Raw genomic sequence first — 22,621 nt, forward strand, 5'->3', positions numbered from 1 at the left:
CGCACGAATTTTTTATGTAAGCGTGCAGTGCTCTTGAGTTTCCTTTTCTTTTTTTTAAGTCGTTACGAGTAAATCGAGCAGTAAAAGACTTAGTGCAGATAGTCTGGACGATATATCGAACATGTCGAACAATGATGATATAGACGAAGTATATAGTTACAGTGATTTTGAAGTCAGTATAGAGCAAATAGCGATCTCGCACGTTCATTCACATTGATGAATTACAGTCTTCAGCATACACAACTTCGCTGTACTCCGGGTTTCCAAGCTAGCTGTTGCAACAATTATGACGGTATTCAACGATATATTCACTTGTTTCCCATGTTGCACAATCATCGCTGCTAGGTTCTCTTAAAGCAAAAAAGCAAAGCAAAGTCATCTCCGTACAGGCCATGAAGGCCCTTGGAGCGGTGGAAGGTAAAGGCTTCCACTATCCGTAACCTCGGCACATGGTGGGGTAGAGTGGTTATCCCTACGCCCGGGCTAGGTTCTCTTACTCAAATTAAAAGTTATACAAACAAAATTATATACGGTACTTATTCAATATTCCATAACTACTAATTCTTCTTACAATATTGTTCTGTTACATCCTAATTTACCAAATTCACATGATTTTCACTACATTATGTAACTACATTGTATACGAAAATTTCCTAACCTAAAATCGGAAGATCGTCATTTACAAATATTTCCTGACCTAAAATCGGGGATCATACATTTTTACGGCTCCAGTATGAATAAGCTAACATATCTATCAAAATCAACAGCATATAACGCGTCCCTGCAAAGGAAAATGTAAGTATGACCGAGCGTCGGGACAGTAAATACTGTATAAGTACAACCCCATATGGGGGCGCGTGTACGTGTACAATTCGTAATGACCAATACGACCGCATATGGGGTCGCATTATTTTACGTAATATACATAATAAGTTAACGTAATATATCATAAATGCATCCTAATTTCAGCGATCATTTGCTTGGTTAAGCCTGTGAACGTTTTGGCACCAGGGAGTAACTCGATGTTATTAGCTCACAGCACTAGACGGCAATCCTATTAAATTCGGTCTGGCACTCAACGTGTTAATTAAGGCCACGGCCACTTCCTTCCCACCCCTAGCCCTTTTCTGTCCCATCGTCGTCGTAAGACCTGTCTGTGTCGGTGCGACGTAAAACCACTAGCAAAAGAAAAAAGAAGCTTCTTTAATATGAAATTATGGAGGAATGAGCAGACAGAATTTGGATCCTTCTTAACCTCAAATTCCATGAAATAGTACAGAGCACTTGAACCATTATTATGGCAGTGTATATTGAAAATGTACAACCAAAGGAGTCTTTTATACAACTGTGCATTAACCACAAGTTTTGGCAATGGCAGATTTTGGGCATAGTCAAACTCCAAGCATAGCAAACTATCATCTGTCTTACTCTGTACTATGATATCCTGTTTTTCTTTGTAATAAGCCTCAACAGATCTTTTGTGAAGCTGTAACTTAATTTCAAGATCCTTATTTTCTTCTGATTTAAGTCTTGTAGTCGCTTCACAGCAAAAGTCGCAAATGTCAGATCTTGGTTGCCTGAATGCATAGTTCAATGTTTTAAAAAACTTAAAATATGCCTAGTATTTCATGTTGACTTTTCGGCCATACTTTAACTGGTAGAACTCTTTAAAGAGTGTAAACAATGTATTGACATTCAAATTTGGATTATCAAAGTACAATTTGCTTGATTTGTATGCTGAATAATGTGAATTTGAGTGAAGAATGGTCAATAAATGCTCCTTTACACACTCCCAAATATCATCAGTTATTTTATGGGGCCTATATTCATGCTTACCCCTTCTTTCCTCAAAGCTATCTCCTTGAATAACTTTCTTCTGGATAGTTCTCAAACGCTTTTCTGATATGTTGAGCACGGTTAAAAGGAAGTATCTGCAGACAGCCACTTTACAACCCTGGTCAGGCAATGAATAACCCCACACATTTTCCCTGTTCTTACGTTTGGGTGCCTTGTTTATCTCTTTAATCTCCTTTCTGTGACAACATCCTGATAGAAGTGCATCCTGTTGAGCTTTATCACTTGAACTATAAAACAGATGAAACAGTTTCTTGGACATTACAAGTTACTGCTGCACTACACTCCTTTCCACAGCAACGAATAACAGGCTGAAATTTCTTTCCTGTTACAATAATCCCTTTCTTATTTCTATAACTACTACCACCATTTCTTCTCTTCTTACTGTCTTGAAAATCATACTCTGACTCTGATTCACTTATTTCACTCATTTTCTAAAACAGTTTCCAGCAACACATTCACTACAAGCAAGCCATAACACACTGTAACAAATTGGCGGCAAAGAAGCTGGAAGTTGACTGTCATGTACCGCCTTCTGAAAGAGATTTCTCGGCGTTCTTGAAAGATATCGATCTGAAATTATGTAGGCAGATAATTCAGACATGGAAGAATTGAATTTGCAGTTTGATGAAAAAAAAAAAAAAAAAAAAAAAAAAAAAAAAAAGGGGGCATAACGACACTTCTGCCCTTATTCCATCAAACTCCTCAATTGAGGTTTGGGCTTCGCCGATAGCCTGGTAGCCCTCAGTATACGCTGCTGGTTATTTACCACTCACAGAATGTTGTTTATCTTGCTGTTTTGCTTTTTACAATGTACAGTCAAAACTGGTTAAGACATCCCTCTCTAGCGTGTTTCCCTGATTATTACGCCATTATTCTGAAGTTCCAGAACGTGTCCTATTAAATACATGCTAAAGAAACCTGGATAGCACATTTACGTCACTCTTTAGTACATTCGTAACTCCCTCCATAAGAAATTTTAATTAGCATTCCTGGTCACGTTATGTGTATGACAGGCCAGCGACAACCGACCTGGGTAAGGATTTGGTAGAGAACTTAATTTCACGAGCACGGTTGCGTGTCGACCTACAGCTGCAGGGAGTGTCAGTCCCAAGCCAGTCTTATTATCTTTGCATCTGACGTGCTGGTGCTTAATTTTACGTTCGTGAGGCCTCTTTCAGATGACATGGGTTCAACCCGCTTCCGCGCGTAGCCGCCAGTCCGCTTAGGCCTAAACTAAGAACTGATCGTTCAAATAGAATCTTTCAAATGATGTGTAGGCAGTGAGTAACAGCGCGCGGGAGAAATGTTTGAGCGGGCAACCCATGATGAATTGCGATCTCACACAGACAGTTACTTTTTATTGGACATATCATACACAGCGGATCGGCTGTGCTCGCGACATCAGTACTACGACCTGTATCAGAATCGACAGTGTACCTATAAGGAAGTAGAAATGGATTTAGATGATAAACAAAACGCTCTCGCCCATTTGGATATTTATTTCTCATTTTCAGTTTAAAAGTTTTTGTGTTGTTTTCCTGTTGATTTACAGCGGTTGTTCTGGAACCCAAAATAGACATTGAGAACTTAATAACTTTAAAGTCGGAAATACCACTGGTCTTGTGTTTGGGAAAGCGTGTTATCATTTATACCCGTTATTGAGAGAGTATCCTCAAAATTATACCCATCTCCTTCTCTAACAAAATGTGAAGGACATAGCTTGCGTGAACTATTTTTATATTTTCTTAAATGTAGAAGGTAAACGAAGACTATGATGGTCCATATTTATTACCCATGCTGAAAAGTGTGTTGAAAAGGATCCGCTGGAATGCATGGGGAGTTTTGCACTACTCGACCGTTGTGTGTGTAAGATTCAGCGGAAGCGAGTGAACCCGCGCATACACACGTCGACACGGGCGCGTTTTACTCCTGGGTCGTCTGAAAGAGGCTTGAGTAACTTGTATACGTAAATTAGGTCTACTGTACTTACGTGTGTAACAACTAACTTAAATTAGGCCTATTGTACTCAAGTATACAGCTGACATAATGGCACTTAATTTTACGTTCGTAAATGAATTATGTAACAACGTACATAAATTGAGCCTACTGTAGGCCTACTTACGCATAGTGGTTTGCAGGACATTCAGTTATGGAGAGGAAGAAAGCTAGACATTTTATAGATGATGAAAAATTGACGTTTATTCAGAAAGTGGATGCTAAACCACACATGAACCATGTGCAAATCTCCCAGATGTTGGACTTTCCTGTTACAAATTTAAACATAATTGTCAGCGACGTGTATAATTTGCATTTCTAAGAATGTTTTTCCGTGAAGTTTTATTATGTGTGTTCTTAAAATGTATTATTTATTTCATTAATTATAATTGTAAACACTTGTTTCTTTCTTTTCATCCTAATTATTTTTTTGTTCAAACCTAACCTTAAATTTAACAGCAAAATTGTTTTTCATTTTATGACGTTAATATTTTTCAGTCCCCACAAAAACGTCTTAATCAGTTTTGACTGTATATTATTGTTGAACGCGAGAGGGGTACATCTACTCACAACTGAAGAAATACTGAATTGAATTGGTGAGAGGAGAACGATTTGGCTACATTTGACCAAAAGAAGGAATAAAATGATAGGATACATTTCAAAACACCCAGGACTTGTTCAGTTGGCTTTTTGAGGGAATTCTAGTTAGAAAGAATGGTAGGGATAGACCAAAATGTATGAATATGACAAACAGATTTGTGTAGGTGTAGGATATGGAAGTTGCATAGAAATGAAAAGGGTAGCACAGCATAGGGTGACATGACAGCTGCATCAAACAATACTGTGGACTGATAACCCAAACACACATATTGTCTGTTTCTCACTTCTATACATTGATAAACTCTACACAAATATCTTAAAAAAAAAAAAAAAAATAACAGGGCATGATACTTCTGTACAGATTTTATGATAAGTTATCACACTGGACTGCTTTCTTGGATCACATTTGACCTGTCTGTCTCATCCTTAATACATAAGTACCGAGCTCGATAGCTGCAGTCGCTTAAGTGCGCCCAGTATCCAATATTCGGGAGATAGTGGGTTCGAACCCCACTGTTGGCAACCCTGAAGATGGTTTTCCGTGGTTTCCCATTTTCAAATACTGGAGCTGTACCTTAATTAAGACCACGACCGCTTCCTTCCCAGTCCTAGTCCTTTCCTGTCTCATCATCGTCACCGTAAGATCTATCTGTGTTGGTGTGATGTAAAGCAAAAAAAAAAAAAAAAAAAAAAAAAAAGAAAGAAAGATACATAAGTGACTGAGGTAAGAGTGATGATAGTAAATGCAGCCAGTCCCTGTTATGAATGGTTTGTCTCCAAAAACCATAAAAAAGGTAGTTAGTGAGACATAAAACCAATAACATTATTATTGAATGGTGTGAAAAAAGTCTTGCAGTAGACTGGGCAGGCTGATATGTGATAGCATATTCTGGCTCAGTAAGGAAAGCAACAGAAAACTACCTGACACTTCATTTCCCTTGTATGCCTCTTCAGTGATGCCTTGGACATCTACAACATCTGATGGTGGAGCTGTTGAGGATCCAACCAGCTTTCATGCTGAGTACTCAACATACAAGTATATATTAATTTTGATTATGCCTATTTAGGCTGCTCAAAAGGGTTTCTAATGCCTGAAAATCCTCAACAAAAATATGATTGGTTAACCAAAACTATGATCCTGTAGAACAGCTCTAGTCTCATCCATCAAGACAAATATTTACAGCACATTGCAATTTGCACACACCTGCAGTGTGCAACACCATTCACTTGAAACCACGAGGGGTTAAGGTTTTGACATCCAATCTAGAGCTTCTTGATTGAGAAGAAATCCCATTCTTAGTAGTAGTAGTAGTAGTAGTAGTAGTAATTTACATTTTATGGCCTACATTGGAACACTAGTCCATTATACAAAGGTTTTTTTTAAAAATTTCTTTATTGTAAGAGATGCTGCCTTCCTTTCTTTAGCTGAAAACATCCTCCCATTAGACCTCTTATTGATCTTGATCTGTAGCCTGGTGAGTGTGCCTTGAAGTATCTTAATTTTGTTTGTTGTGCTTTGAAGATCATCTACTATAATGATAATTTAATTTGATGCCATCTGGCTGCTTGCACATCAATTTTGATGTTCCGTTTGATCCAGGCCTACTGGATGGCAGAGTAAACTGCATCTCTCTTTGGCGTCTGTGGCTGAGTTTTAATGAATTTTGTCCGGTAAACTCCAAACGTGTTACCATAGATCTCTTACATGCCCAAATTGTACAACATGGAGCGTCTAATGGACTTCTTTCCCGCCTACCTCTACCTGGCTGGAACCCGCTATCTTTTCTTTGTTCCATTTTATACTGATCCCACAATTCACCAGTATCTTAGCTACATTTTGGTCTGCAATTTTCTTAGCTGTTTCTTCAAGTTACTTTTCTATGGACCGGGCGAGTTGGCCGTGCGCGTAGAGGCGCGCGGCTGTGAGCTTGCATCCGGGAGATAGTAGGTTCGAATCCCACTATCGGCAGCCCTGAAAATGGTTTTCCGTGGTTTCCCATTTTCACACCAGGCAAATGCTGGGGCTGTACCTTAATTAAGGCCACGGCCGCTTCCTTCCAACTCCTAGGCCTTTCCTATCCCATCGTCGCCATAAGACCTATCTGTGTCGGCGCGACGTAAAGCCCCTAGCAAAAAAAAACAAAAACCTTTTCTATGGTACATTTAAGGACGGGAAATCAGTCTAATTGTTGGCTTGTTGGAGCAATGATGTCTTCCTTTGTGTGTAATTCCTGGCAGTTTTGTCATGTGAAGGGACATTTATTTATTGTTGCTTGGGAGGGCTTTTATTTCATTTGTTTCATTTTTGTTTGTTTCATTCAGTCTATTATTCCTACCATTTTGATTCAAAATATAGCTTGATGGTCTCTGACCTTGGGTAATCACTGTCTTTGTTAGCAACTGCTGTAATGCTTAAAACACTGTTAATCCCTGCATTTTTTGGCTTGCCAGGAAATAGTGAGAGAAAGAGGAGTGTAATCCTGCCCCAGTCTTATACACAGAGCTAGGTTTTTTTTTTTTTTCAAGATCATCAGTGGACAATCATTCTTCCTACAAAATTAATTTTGTGTTGACTTGTATTCCATTGGCTTGATTCAGCTATCAGCTGCATGTTACTGTATTTTTCTCCATACATTTCTTGGCAAAAGGGGCCGATGACCTAGCTGTTAGGCCCCATTAAACAACAAACATCATCATCATCATCATTTCTTGGCAAAATCAATCAGTCACTACTGATCTGCATTTAGGGCAGTTGCCCAGGTAGCAGATTCCCCATCTGTTGTTTTCCTAGCCTTTTCTTAAATGATTGCCAAGAAATTGGAAATTTATTGAACCCCTCCCTTGGTAAGTTATTCCAATCCCTAACTGCACTTCCTATAAACAAATATTTGCCCCATTTGTCCTCTTGATTTCCAGATTTATCTTCATATTGTGATCTTTCTTACTTTTAAAGACACCACTCAAACTTATTTGTTTACTGATGTCATTCCATGTCATCTCTCCACTGACAGCTCAGAATATACTACTTACAAGTAAATATTCTCATATGTGAGCCTATATTGAAATTCAATATAAATGTTAAAATGCAAGTGTTTATTTGTAAGTTCACCTATTCAGTACATAATTGAATTCAATACAAACACTTGTATTTTAACATGTACATACCACTTAGTCGAGCAGCTTGTCTCCTTTCCCCCAAGTCCTCCCTGTCCAAACTTTGCAGCATTTTTGTAATGCTACTCGTTTGTCGGAAATCACGCAGAACAAATCAAGCTGCTTTACTTTGGATTTTTTCCAGTCCTTGAATAAAGTAATCCTGATGAGGGTCCCATACGGTGGAACCATACTTCAGTTGCGATCTTACCAGAGACATATGCCCTCTCCTTTACATCCTTACTACAACCCGTAAATACCCTCATAACCATGTGCAGAGATCTGTAGGCCTACCCTTTATTTACAATCATATTTATGTGATTACCCCAGTGAAGATCTTTCCTTATTTTAACACCTAGGTACTTACAATGATCCCTAAAAGGAACTTTTACCCCATCAACGCAGTAATTAAAACTGAGAAGACAAACAAGCTTTCTTCTGAGTTTGGATTGGGGCTTGTTATTGAATTTTTACCCATTGTTTTCTTAATAAATGGATGTATTTGTTGAATGTTGCTTCATTGGTTCTTCTACCAGTAAATTGTGGGTGTAAAACTGCAAGGCAGTTAAATACTACATTAGTGGAGCACATCTTCTCACTTCTCATTTCTCGATCACAAAATGAAACACACGGCAACCATGGTTGTAGTTACAACCTACCAGTATTATGTGAACCTCTACCAAGAAGCTATCAAGGTAATGCAGCACGAGATATCAGATTATACCGAATGAGTTGGCCATACGGTTAGGGGTGCACAGCTGTGAGCTTGCATTCGGGAGATAGTGGGTTCGAACCCCACTGTTGAAGTCCTGAAGATGGTTTTCCATGTTTTTGCATTTTTGCACCAGGCAAATGCTGGGGCTGTACCTTAATTAAGGTGACAGCCACTTCCTTCACACTCCTAGCCACTCCTAGCCCTTTCCTGTCCCATTGTCGCCATAAGACCTATCTGTGTCAGTGCGATGTAAAGCTAGTTATAAAAAAATTCAGATTAGTTGAAATTGGCATGACTCCTTCCTTAAAACCTGCTTCTGAATGGGTAGACTCTTGGTTGAAATATATTTTCCTGTTATGGTGGAACAGAGAAATGATTCTGTCTTTATTTTTGTCAGAAGTACTAATTTTATGCAGACATAGGTTGCAGAGGTAAATATAGAGATGATTACGCTGTTCCAAACAAAGAAACATATTGAACGGTGGTAATTACAAATTATTACACATTATAAACTTAATGAATAACTACCCGCTTTTTTTTTACCATCAGAACGTTGGCTGACAGGCTAGGAGAGGCAGTGGAATACAATTTCTAATCACTAGATTGTGTGCCAAAAGCTTGGATTCAATTCCAAATCTCTCCACAGTGTTCATATGGAGTGAGAGCATATGATGCTGTTGATGGTGATTCGTCTGTTGGATGAAGACTTTAAGCCTTGAGCAGATCCCTTGGTGCTATTCGACAGGATAGGCTACGTGCCGGTACCGGGTTTCACCCTCTCCCTTTCTACTATCGTATATCATGTCATTCATTACATCTTATTGAACTCCTCATGAAGGGTCAAAAAACCCGCTACGAAGATTTATCTCACTTCATACCCAACCCCATAGAGTAATGGGAAAAGATTTGGACATACATTAACTTATGAATAACTACAAAATGATATCCAGACAGTACATAATGAGTTACATACAGTTATGAGGCAGATATGGTTTATGATGGGTAGGATGCTAGTCCTGTACTTTAATGTTCTTGGCTCAGTAGAGGGCAATGCCAATGGCTGAAATGAAGTCTTCCTCAGTGCATATTGACATGCACAAGATAAATTCACAAAGGATGTTGAATTGTCTGTTGTTCTTCATAATTACAGAAGGACATCTGATAAAAGGTTTTTTTTTACCACAGGGCAACTTTCCTTTGATTATGTCCAGTTTGAGATAAGTTTGTTCCATCCACATTTTCATTCTGGAGGTATCTATGAACAGCTGAAACTCACTGATATGATCTTGAGTTGACCTGAAATGGATATATACCACTCTAGTCATTGAATTCCCAGACTGTAGTTTCCACACTCACGTGGAATATTGTTATTGTTACCTGCCCAAAGCAGTAGGCTACTGCCGTGATGTGATGAGTCAGTGTGCTGGAAACCAGCTTGTTCTGTGCATCAGGAGTGACACTTCATTCGTGTTTGTAACTAGTTATTGTGTGCTCTCTGTGAATAGTGAAATATAGTATTTCTTGAACAGCATGTATGCATCAACTTATGCTTCAGGCTAAGGCAAACAGCTTGAGAATGTTATAAAATGCTTAATACGGCTTTTGGGGAGCAAGCTGTACAATGCACCCAAACATTTGAGTAGTTTGCGTGGTTTAAAGAGTGCACAACATAGATTGATGATGATGATGATGATGATGATGTGTGCTCTGGCCACCCAGTATCCACTTCATCACCAAGTGCATCAACTATCTGCGAAGACAGTTGTCGAATCATTGATGAAGTCCGTGCACTAGTGGGAATCATTCTGGGAAAATGCCACAGAATTCTAACGAAAGAGTTACACACGCAATGTGTTGCATTGAAGTTTGTACCCAGATTTCTAAGTAGTGGTTTAAGGCAACAAAGACTTGACATTTGCTCAGTTCTCAAAGATCAATTAGTCAATCATCAATCATTCAGTCACCCCATCAATCAGCAACCCAATCTTTCTTTCCAATGTCATTATGGGTGATGGAACCTGTGCGTTTGTGTTCGACCCAGAAACTAAGTAGTCCAGTCGCTGTTATAGTCCAGGGTCACCTCAACCGAAGAAAGCAAGGCAAGATGAAAGCAACACCATGTACAACTTTGTTTTGTTTTTTTTGTTTTGTTTAAAAAAATCAGAATCCAACTGTCACTAGGAGTTTGTCCCAGCTGGTGAAACAGTTAATGTTACTTTCTACGTCAAAGTTTTGAAACATCGACAAGAGGATGCAAGGAGGAAGTGACCTATTCAGTAGTGAAACAACACGTGGTTCATTCGCCATAACTGTGCACCTGCCCATACAGTTCTCCTGATTTGACAGTTTTTGTCCAAGAACAGCATGACCCTGGTGCCACATCCTCACTATTTGCCCAACCTCGCTCCCTGTGACATCTTTCTATTTCAAAAAAAAAAATTGCAGCTGAAGGGGAAAATATTTCAGGTGGTGAAGAAAATTCTAACTGAATTGCAGTCCACGCTGCAAAAAGATGACTTAATGAAATGCTTCTGTTTGTGGCAGCGACACTAGAATTGATGTCTAGACTCAGAAGGGGACTACTTAGAAGGTGACGGAGGCCAATCATTTTTGAAGTGCACGATGGATGTTTATGAGAGCAGTCTAAGAGTGTATTGACACACCAGGTATTGCATAAGAAATTCATATTTTTTGCAAGTTGCTTTACGTCGCACCGACACAAATAGGTCTTATGGCGACGATGGGACAGGAAAGGGCTAGGAGTGGGAAGGAAGTGTCCGTGGCCTTAATTATGGTACAGCCCCAGCATTTGCTTGGTGTGAAAATGGGAAACCACGGAAAACCATCTTCAGGGCTGCCGACATTGGGGTTCGAACCCACTATCTCCCGAATACTGGATACTGGCCGCACTTAAGTAAGAAATTAATGTATTGGTGATGGACTCCATACGAAGGTCTGAACAAGATCTCTTTTGAGGATACATAATTCTAAGGATGTTAATTTTTTAATTAGTTGCAGTACTATTCTTGTAATAACTCTGATTACATCATCAATCAATCTCTCAAACTACTGCCTCCGATCTGCATTTAGGGCTGGCAGATTCCCTATCAGTAGTTTACCAAATAAAATATATATAATTTAATGTGATACTAAAATGTGCTTGCTGTGAGATACAGAATGATTTACAAGTGATTTACATGCATTTGTAATAAATTTTGAGTGATAGATTTGTTAATTTTAAATGCTGTGACATCCATACAGGTGGTTTCTGATGATTGGTACTGAAAATTTTATAATAGTAGTTACAATCTGATCTTGAAGTTGTTTTTCCAATTTGTATGTTTCCCTCCACTTTACAAATCCTTTGGGAATTGTTCCTCTGGCTCCAAAAAATAGGCTTTTTTATGGTAATTCTGTCAATTTCAAAGAAGTTACAACATTTACGGGACATCTCCCTTGGTAAATTATTCCAGTCCCTAATTCCTCTTCCTATAAATGAATATTTGTCCTAAATTTGTTGTCCTGAATTCCAGACTTACCTTCATACTCTTAAAAACTCTATTCGCATTTACCTACTAATGTCATTCCACCTCTCCGCTGACAGATTTGAACATATCACTTAGTTGAGCAGCTTGTCTCCTTACTTCCAAATCTTTCCAGCCAAAACTTTGCAATATTTTTTTAACATTACTCTTTTGTCAGAAATTACCTACAGCAAATCGTGGTGCTTTCCTTTGGATCCTTTCCAGTGCTTGAATCTGGTAATTCTGTTGAGGATCTAACCAGAGACTTGTCCACCTTCAGCTTGACATCCTTAATACAACCCCTGAATACTGCCATAACTATATGAAGAGATCTGTTACCTATGTTTACAATCCTGTTAATGTAATTACCCTAATGATGAGCGTTCTGTGTATTAACACTTAAATACTTACTGTGATCCTTGTGAATCACTTCCATTCCATCAACACTGTAATTGAAACTCAGAGGATTTTTCCTCTTGGTGAATCTTACAATTTGACTTTTCACCCTGTTTATCATTATACCATTGCCGGCTGACCATCTCACAATTCTGTATCTTATTTATTACTTTGTACAGTATAACAACATTTGATGTTTACCCGACAAAGTTAACTAAACCTTGGCCATTGATCATCGATCATCGATCATGTTTAATCTGCTTCTGATAGAGCAAAGTGGAACATCGAAAATGAAGCACAGGCAGTCTAAATGATGTCTGCTTTCCGCACATGTGGGGTCGCGGTTGTGAGCTATGTTGCACTTGAAGATTTGCCCCTATTTTATGGCCGGATGCCTTTCCCGGCGCCAACTTTATATGGAGGGATGTAATCACTGTTGTGTGTTTGTCGGTTTGAGTGACTCAGGCGGTTGAGGCACTGATCTTTTGAAGGTGTCTTGTGTCGGTAGATATACTGGAAGGTAAAAGAACTCCTAGGAATAAATTACAGCACCTCAACATCTCCAAAAACCGTAAAAGTAGTTAGTGGGATGTAAAGCCAATAACATTAACTATTGCATGTTTCTGTAATGGTTGGTAATGTGGTGTGTTGTCTGAGTATAAAGATGATGGTGTTGGGATAAACACACATACCCAGTCTCTGAGCCAGAAGGCGCTATTAAAATCCCTGACCCAGCCAGGAATAGAACCAGAGTCCCTCTGAACTGAAGACCTCATTGCTGACCATTCAGCCAGGAGCTGGACATCATCATCATTATTATTATTCCTGGGCAGAATTGGTCAAGACTTGACCTCCTCCTTCTTCTTCTTCTTCTTCTTCTTCTTCTTCTTCTTCTTCTTCTTCTTCTTCTTCTTCTTCTTCTTCTTCTTCTTCTTCTTACATAACTGGGAGTAATTAGTGAAGACTTTAATTTTGTAAATAGAGAAGTAATTTGGTTTTGTGGGCATAATTGACGTGCATACAAAGAACAACGAAATGGGCAACAAAAATTTGATTGCTTTGTATGCAGATATGTAACATCATAGTGGAATGCATAATTTTTAATGTTTTATACATTCATATTCCTCTGTTTGATGCATGAAAGCTTGCATATATTGTGTAACTACTTTTGTTTTGAGATTTCACTTTTATAAATTATTCCATTGCTTTCAATAAGGATTTGTAATATTGTTAACACACTATAGTTGTGTCTGTGTGCTTTTTTTTTTAAATACACCAGATTTCTCTTCTAAATCCATGATCCATGTTTGGAGTATATTGATTAATGATAATTATCTTGCCACCATATTGTTCCATGGTCTGACCTTGTTAAAATAAAGAGTGAATTATGTAGTGAAAGTCAGTAATTTTTACTTATTCAGCATCTTTTAAGAGTTTTGTATACAGTAAATATGTCTTTCTCTACTCTTCAGATTTTCAAAGATGGGCTTCCTTGGCAATTATGTGGAGTCCCAGTGGGGTTTGGCTAACTTCACGGTGCCTCCAGAGTGTGCGTGTATCTGTGCTTTCGGATCTAGGAGCTCGGTTATTGGTAAGATATAAGACTTACATACATACATACATACATACATACATACATACATACATACATACATACATACATCATTATAAACTATAATGACTTTCGGCATTCAGTCTGCAAGCCTCTGTATATCCTCTATTTCTAGCCCTGTGGCCTCCTCCAGTTCCACACCTCGTACCATTAAAATGATGTAAAACTGATCTCCCTCTACTTCTCTTTCCCTCCATGGCAGAGTCCATTATTCTCCTAGGTAACCTATCGTCCTCCATTCACCTTATATGACCACACCAATGAAGCTGGTTTATATGTACAGCTTCATCCATAGAGCTTAATCACAAATTAGTCTTTATCTCCCCATTCCAAGTCCTACCATTTTTCCCATCTGCCTGTGCCAGTAATCATTCTTATTACTTTCATGTCTGTTACTTCTAAATTATGAATAAGATATCCTTAGTTCAGCCAACTTTCACTCTGTTCTGTTCCGTAAAGTTTGTCTGAAGATAGTTTTGTCTAGGAACTGACTTATTTCTTACAGAGTACTGTGATCACAACAGTGAGTTAAATAATGTAAAAATATTATTTTATTATTTGAGTATATAATTTTGTGTGGCTATTCCTAGCCGGGTGCAGTCCTTGTAAGGCAGACACTCCGATGAGGATGGGCGGCACCTGTCATGTGTAGGTAACTGTGCGTTATTGTGGTGGAGGATACGTGGTGTGTGAGCTGCAGGGATGTTGGGGACAGCACAAACACCCAGCCCCCAAGCCATTGGAATTAACCAATGAAGGTTAAAATCCCCAACCCGGCCAGGAATCGAACTCGGGACCCTCTGAACCGAAGGTCAGTACGCTGACCATTCAGCCAATGAACAGGACATTATTTGAGTGATATTTGTATTGCTTTAGAAACAGATTTCTGGGTGTAAATCATGGAGGAGTTTGCTGCAAAGACCCTGTAATCCTGATTATCTGTTTTCTTCATCATTGATGACCTCTTACCCTCACTACAGTAGAACCTCCATTCACCATTTTTGGAGTGACCCTGGGGGAAAATGTACAACACGAGAAATCGGAAAATCCGGGAACGAATGGAAACTATCAAAAATTTGGCTAAACATCACAAAAATGAAATGTGTATAATTATAATTTTACAAACACTCCTAAACTAAACCAAACCACAGCCCCAATGGGCCTTCACCTACCAAGTGACCATTGCTCTCGCCTGATATTCCTGGCTCTCTAGACCGGGGTCGCCATCTCACCATTCGATAGCTCCTTAATTCAAGGTAATTGTAGCTGAGTGGACCTGGAACCAGCCCTCATGTCCAGGTAAAAATGCCTGACCTGGCCCGGAATCGAACCCAGGCCCTCCAGGTGAGAGGCAGGCACGTTAGACTGTGGGGCCGGCATCACACATTAATATTACCAGCATGTGAGTTAAAAATCGTGAAACTTTACATTTCATTTTACTGGGGAAACTTCGTCAGTTTCCCGTGAAAACTTCTTTCAGTTCAGCAACTTTGATCAGCCAAACTCTTTGAAAAATCTAATAATCCCAAACAACAATCGACCGCAAGTAGTTTTAAATTCTCTAATAAAATAAAGCACATTAGTTACAAAAGCACCCAACATGATGGCGAAATCCCTTTTTTTTAAACCTTCCATTGTAATTTGGTCACTGGTATAGGGTATACTGTTCATGGTTTCTGGAAATCTTGTACTGCATAAATTAGGCCTACATCGACTTTTAAAGGTTATGTTGAACTCGAGAATATGGTTTTGAATGTAGGTATCGATTCTCAAAAAAGTTCTCGAATGCATTATATTCTATAATACCCGTCACTAACCACAATCAAATTGGAAAGAGGAAATATATCATCAGAACTTCAGAAATTACAGTTATTCATGACCTTGAGCTCAGCTGGAAAGCGTGCTCGCTGTACAAGTCAGTACGAGCGGGTAATGATACAAACTTCTTAAACGTAACATGCACAAATGAAACAACTGTGGTTTTTATAACATTTTAACACAAAAACATAAAATTCCCAGTGTTCCTGTATGTTAGAATGAAAACAGTAATAGGCAATTCCAAAATTTTTATGTATGGAAGGTGCAACATATGTTCTGATCTCGATAACATAATCGTATACGATATTAAAATACTAAATTTGTGTTAAAAAGGAGCAGTTTTGATTCCTGCCTGAAAGCCCAGTGACTATCCAGTGCCCTGAGGGAAGTCCTGAGAACCTGTTTGGTGAGATAATCGAAAAAAGTAAAAAAATAAATAAATAAACATCTAACCCTGGACATAAGGTAGACATTTACAAGTACGAACATTTGACAAAATTTGTCTTCAAGTAGAGTCTCCTTCCAATTGTTGTGGCCACTTGCTTTATGATTTCCGAGGATTCTCTAAATAGTATCACCTGAATGCAATGCTAAGACGGTCCCTTATGCAAGTTCACCGCTGATCGCTTTTCCAGTACAGTACTTAAAGGCAGGTATCTGGTCTCTTGTAGTACCAGTATGCAGATGTTTCGAACTTCCAAAATGTTGATCAGTTGTTTTCAGGAGTGTTTTGATGTTAATTGTTCCAAGACACGAGCTAGAGTGGCTATCACACTGCCATCTTTGAAGAGCAGAGCGGGAAATTGAGACACTTTCACACAGATCTTATTCATTAGGTATAACAAAGATTATTTAACCCTTCAAGCTGGTATTAAAAGTTGGCCAAGTTTTACCCTACAACAGTAATAAATTTGAGAAAAATATCACAATTTTACATGCTGTCACAAACATTGTTATAACTTCTAAATGACTTACCTGATTTTATTTAAAATAAGTGGATATGCAGTTCATATCATGCAGATGTTGTACCTACATACAAAAAGGCAGCATGCGAAGTAACAAAATGGCTAATTACCTTCTTGTTGGAATAAAATTAGACTCAACAGATGTCCATGACCACTCGGGTGAGCATTCACTTATATTACTAACTTTATGGTCTGACTCGTTGGCTGAATTGTCAGCTTACTGGCCTTTGGTTCATAGGGTCCTGAATTCGATTCCCGGCTGGGTTGGGGATTTTAACCTTCATTGGTTAATTCGACTGGCTCGGGGGCTGGATGTTTGTGCTGTCCCCAACATCCCTGCAATTCACACACCACACATAACACTATCCTCCACCACAATAACACGCAGTTACCTACACATGGCAGATGCCTCACACCCTCATCGAAGGGTCTGCCTTACAAGGGGCTGCACTCGGCTAGAAATAGCCACACGCAATTATATATATTATATACTAACTACTATCTGCAGTGATAAGAATCGAGGACTTTGAAAAAGAAGCAGCAATCCAGAAGGGAGTGAGGCAAGGCTGCAGTTTCCCCCCTTCCTTTTCACTGTTTACATACAACAGGCAGTAAAGGAAATCAAAGAGGAATTTAGAAAGGAAATCACAATCCAAGGAGAGGAAATCAAAACCTTGAGAGTTGCCGATGATATTGTTATCTGAGACTGCAGAGGACCTCAAGAAGCTGCTGAATGGTATGGACGAAGTCTTGGGTAAGGAGTACAAGATGAAAATAAATAAATCCAAAACAAAACTAATGGAGTGCAGTCGAACGAGAGCAGGTGATGCAGGACATATTAGATTAGGAAATGAAGTCTTAAAGGAAGTGGATGAATATTGTTACTTGGGTAGTAAAATAACTAACAATGGCAGAAGTAAGGAGGATATAAGATGCAGACTAGCACAAGCAAGGAAGAGCTTTCTTAAGAAAAGAAATTTGCTCACTTCAAACATTGATATAGGAATTACAAAGATGTTTTTGAAGACTTTTGTGTGGAGTGTGGCATTGTATAGATGTGAAACATGGACGATAACTAATTCAGAAAGAAAGAGAATAGAAGCTTTTGAAATGTGGTTTTACAGAAGAATGCTAAAGGTGAGATGGATAGATCGAATCACAAATGAAGAGATACTGAATCGAATTGGTGAGAGGAGATTGATTTGGCTGAATTTGACTAGAAGAGGAGATAGAATGATAGGACACATCTTCAGACACCCAGGACTTGTTCAGTTGGTTTTTGAAGGAAGTGTAGGCGGTAAGAATGGTAGGGGTAAACCAAGATATGAAATATGACAAGCAGATTAGAGCAGATGTAGGATGCAATAGTTACGTAGAAATGAAAAGGTTAGCACAGGATAGGGTGGCATGGAGAGCTGCATCAAACCAGTCTATAGACTGATGACACAAACAACAACTACTAACATTATTTACATCACACATAATTTCTTGCTCTGCATCATCATCGTCACTAACACTTTCATTATCACTTGGATTATTCTCATCACTACAGTAGAACCTCGATAATTCAAAATCGGTTAATTCAAAATCCCGCCTAATTCGAAGAAGCTCTCGTTCCCGGAAACATGAGATACAGTATTGCATGTTATTTAAATTGTTTAATTCGAAATACGGATAATTCGTAATTCGAAATACAATGTCGGCCCCATTATCGAAATTCAAACTTTTAATTCGAAATTTATTCGTGTCATAATAGAACGCGTGTTCCGGAACGTGGAGGGGTAGCTTTCCGCACTTACACTCACTTCGGTGGGTCTACAGTGCTCTTCATGATTGCTAAATTGAATGAAATCGGAATTCTTTTGTATTCGACCTTTTAATGAACGTAACAGGCAGTGTGCGGAAAAAACAGAATCCACGAACAATGGCGATGCCGACAGTTGACGAAAAAACGTGGCTGGTATAATAAATTCGTAGGCACCGAACAATATTGTCATTGCCAACAAAATTGCATTGCTTTATTTTAATGCGAGTCCAAACGGTCTTATGGTTTTAAAGGAGAAATTGCGAGGCGGAGAATCGTACAAAGGTCGGGGATGAGGGTCATTGTAGTGCGTTACAATGCACATGAAAGCAAGAAACTTTGTCCCCTCGTCATAGGAAAGTTCGATAAGCCACAATGTTTTAAGGACGTCGGGCACTTTCCATGCCAGTACAAAGCATCTAAGAATGCAAACAGTACAGAAATACAAAAAATAATGCATTTGCACAGCGGAACCAGCATAATTTATCCTCATCTTCGAATTGTGTGATGTATTTTTCTTTTGTTGCGTGAGGTTATGTTTTTTCAGTAATTTATCCAAGTGCATTATTTGAACATTGTAAATGCACCTTGTTGGACACATTTCGGAAATAGTTCTTTCCATGGCATTTGAAAAGTTTAAGCTGTGAATCGAGGTGATTGCATAATTATATTAATGGGTCTTAGAACACTTTGTGACGTAGCAAGTGTTTACATTTCTGAAGTTTGAGGAGAGAAGTGCCATGGCGGGAAATCATACAAGAATAGAGTCATAGGAAAGTTCGATTTTAAGGGAATCGGGGACTTTCTGTGTAAATACAAGGCATCTAAAATGCAAACAGTATAGTAATCCAATGAATAAAGCACTTGCACATGGGAGCCAACATAGATTTCTCCGCGTCTTTGAATCGTGCTTTTTTTTCTTTCTTTCTTTCTTTCTTTCTTTCTTTCTTTCTTTCTTTCTTTCTTTCTTTCTCTCTTTCGTTGCGTGAGGTTATGTTTGTCAGTGAGATATCCAAGTGCATTTTTTGAATACTGTAAATGCACCTTCTTGGATACATTTTGGAAATAGTTCTTTTTTCATGGCATTTGAAAGGTATAAACTGTGAATCAAGGTTAACTTCAGGCAGTAACGGACCTTAGAACATTTTGTAACGCGGCAAGAGTTGGTACTTCTGAATTGTGAATTGATGGTTAATTCGAAAACACGTAATTCGAAGTCCGATTTTTGAGTCCCAACGACTTCGAATTAACGAGGTTTTATTGTACTTTCACCTAATATGCATTCGAGACCTGCATTAGATAAATACAGAACATGTGAGGACACTGCCATGTTATTTACAACAATCGATGTTGATGAAACAAATTCTTTTTATGCCAATACAATGCCGCATTATAGTAGAAAGTACCCCCCTTCCCCCTGCATAGAATGATACCCTGTGCTGTGAGCCGTGGTAAAAGTTCATGTTGACAATCAACAGATGGCACGCATATGTACATCTAAAACATCGGTAGCCTAGTCTGTACAGGTACACATCAAACCGCTCCTGGCTTACGTTTTATAGGTCCATACACGTACACGTCGAACCGACTTGAGCGGTTAAGTTGATGATGAAAATATTGCATGAAAAGCGTAACTATTTGAAGCGTATAAGTTTTCCTTAAGCAGATGATCCCTACAGAATCACAATGTACCGGTACTGTAACTTAAAATAGAAGAAACAAAATACTAGCAGTTTTTTTCTGAAAGCAATATATTGTTGAAAATGATTAAATCAATTATTATTTAATCACAAAGATGTGGAGATACCCACACATCTCCAATATTTATCAACATACAGAAGAGTGTAGGCCTACGGTACCAGATTACAGGTTAGGATGCGAATCTAAAGAGCCAAGAAAATCAAACACACTTTAATGAATTATCATTACATTTCAAAGGAAACCTTTCTACGTAAACATGTTTATAACATAAACTGGAAACAAAAGTTACAATAAACAAATCAAATTTTATATTTATCTCTTAATAGTCACATTTCACGATTCGAAACATGAAAAGTACATCTGCCCCATGGTTTCTCTTTTCTATTCTTGCTTAATAGCTCTGTAACTTTGGTGCAGTCTAATTTAAAGTACTGCTTTAAGTGAAGCTTTGTCATGTTGGTGTAATGGGATTCCTCTCTGAACTCTGTAGCAGTAAATAAATTAACGTTACTGTAAAACAACTGCCCTACAACTGATGAGAGAACTTCAGTCTGTGACTTTAACATAAAGTTTATGTTGCATCTTCCTGACAGCGACATTTTTTCTGAATGCTTTCTCAGTCACGTGCCAATTTCACAACATCGTCAGCTGGATAAAGAGACTATATTTCACATCTTTCTAGGCAATAAGTCCATTCTTCTCTACTGAATGTTGAGTAAACATAACCTTCAGACAGTCGTGTCATTTCATTTTCTTTCCTACCTCACGGATGACATTTCCTGTTATAAATTAAAGAATATTTTCAGAGTACGTGTGAGTGACTTGTAATTTGTAACACAGTGGTAATGTTCAGTAGAGATGGTGTCTTCAGAGGGAACCGTAGTACATAGATAAGAAAAGCACACCACTTCCTGATGGTTTACAATTTGCAGCGGTCGATGAATCAGTCTGTCCCAGTAAACACTTCCTGTCTGCTGATCTAAATTGCTCTGCATTGGGATTTTTTCTGTTTCCTTCACTATTACATATGGATGAGAAGAGCAATTCTAAATTACCAGTAATGCCTTGGGCAGCAAACGTTTCCTCTCATTAATTAAACACTCGACACCGTAGAGAAATGGGACAAGAGTTGGACAACACACATATAGTGCTCTTCAGAATGTTCTGAACAGAGAGTACTTTGCTGCTTGGGATACCACTTGTCTCTCTTCATATTATTCACCCACTCCTGGTCAGCTATTTGTCTTTTAGTGAGAACATGTGACGAGAATTTGTGTTTTACAGTGGCGAAAATTAGGATGATCGTGTAATATCCGTAGCCTTCTTATATTAGAAAAGAAATGAAGTCATCTGAAATATAATACACTGTTTGTTTTGTCAGGACAAAAGCATGCAAAACAGTATGCAGGTATATTCATGCTTTAATAAATAAAGCCAAACTGTTAACAATTTCTATCAGCGATGAACATGACATACAGGCGAAATTACTCAGATCATGTTATTAGCTGGTACATTTATATCATGGCGGTCATAATGTAGCTTGCCTTCGCCTGAAGCGCTAATTGACCTGATATAGCCACTCTATGTAGCATATTCTAGCTGGTTAGTTCCAAGCCAGTGTTTTTGCTTGGTTTTTATCTTCTGCGTTGAGGTTCTGGGAAGCTCCAACTCTTCCCTACATGATGTTCCAGGCTCTCCAGAATCTGAGCGCCTGGTTGCACTGGTCATGCCAGTGGAGGATTTCAGTTACCTCCTGGAGTACTCTTCTTGGAAAGTGTTTCCATTATGCCTTAAGTTGAAGATAATTGGGACGGTGGACATAGTCCATTGCTCAGGGTTGTAAGCTCCAGAGTTTATTTTAGGCCATCCCTAACCTGTAGAACAGACTCCTTTTGTAGCCACCCCTAACCTGGAGAACAGACCTATAGCAGCACCCACCTATAGGGCTACTCCGCCTACAGCCTTTGGTCACCTAGGAGGTTGGGTTATTTTCTGCTGCACGACACTCGGTGATGAGATGTTGGCTGTACAGTCTATTTCATTACGTTAGCAGGGTGAATGTGGCCAGAAAAAACTTTGTTATATCTATTCTACTCACTTTTTTAAATTACAACATATATTACTGATTACTTTGGCCACTAAAGCCTTGAAATTGTTGACAGTTTCAAATACCTAGGAAGTGAAATAATGCAGAATACAAGGCAGGACATGGAGATTGTGCAGCAGGGCAATGCATTCTACCAGAGTGTAAGAAACCTTGTCTGGAATAAGAAAATACCATGAAGTGTAAAGAGATAATGTACAAACTGCATTATGCACCCATATTGACCTATGTAACTCAGACATGGATAATGACAAGTAGGGAGGAGAGTAGAATTCAAGCCAGTGAAATTAAATACCTAAGAATTGTGATAGGAAAGAGAAGGAAAGACAGATTGAGAAACAAAGATGTGAGAAAAAAGGTTGGAATGAAAAACCTAA

At 38.7% G+C, this 22,621-nt stretch overlaps 1 protein-coding gene across 2 annotated transcripts in view; it reads left to right on the forward strand.

Moving 5' to 3' along the window:
• The window catches only part of LOC136865949 (WD repeat domain phosphoinositide-interacting protein 4), a 91,152-nt gene that overhangs the window by 33,638 nt on the left and 34,893 nt on the right, over positions 1 to 22,621 (forward strand). For both annotated transcript variants that reach the window (XR_011017902.1, XM_067142513.2), the window contains exon 7: positions 13,713 to 13,831. Coding sequence is in view for 1 of the 2 variants with exons in the window: in XM_067142513.2 (XP_066998614.1) it covers positions 13,713 to 13,831 (119 nt within the window). In the remaining variant the exon portion in view is untranslated. The remainder of the gene's footprint in view (positions 1 to 13,712; positions 13,832 to 22,621) is intronic.

The sequence above is a fragment of the Anabrus simplex genome, chromosome 3, assembly GCF_040414725.1.
Source record: "Anabrus simplex isolate iqAnaSimp1 chromosome 3, ASM4041472v1, whole genome shotgun sequence".
Classification (NCBI taxonomy): Eukaryota; Metazoa; Arthropoda; class Insecta; order Orthoptera; family Tettigoniidae; genus Anabrus; species Anabrus simplex.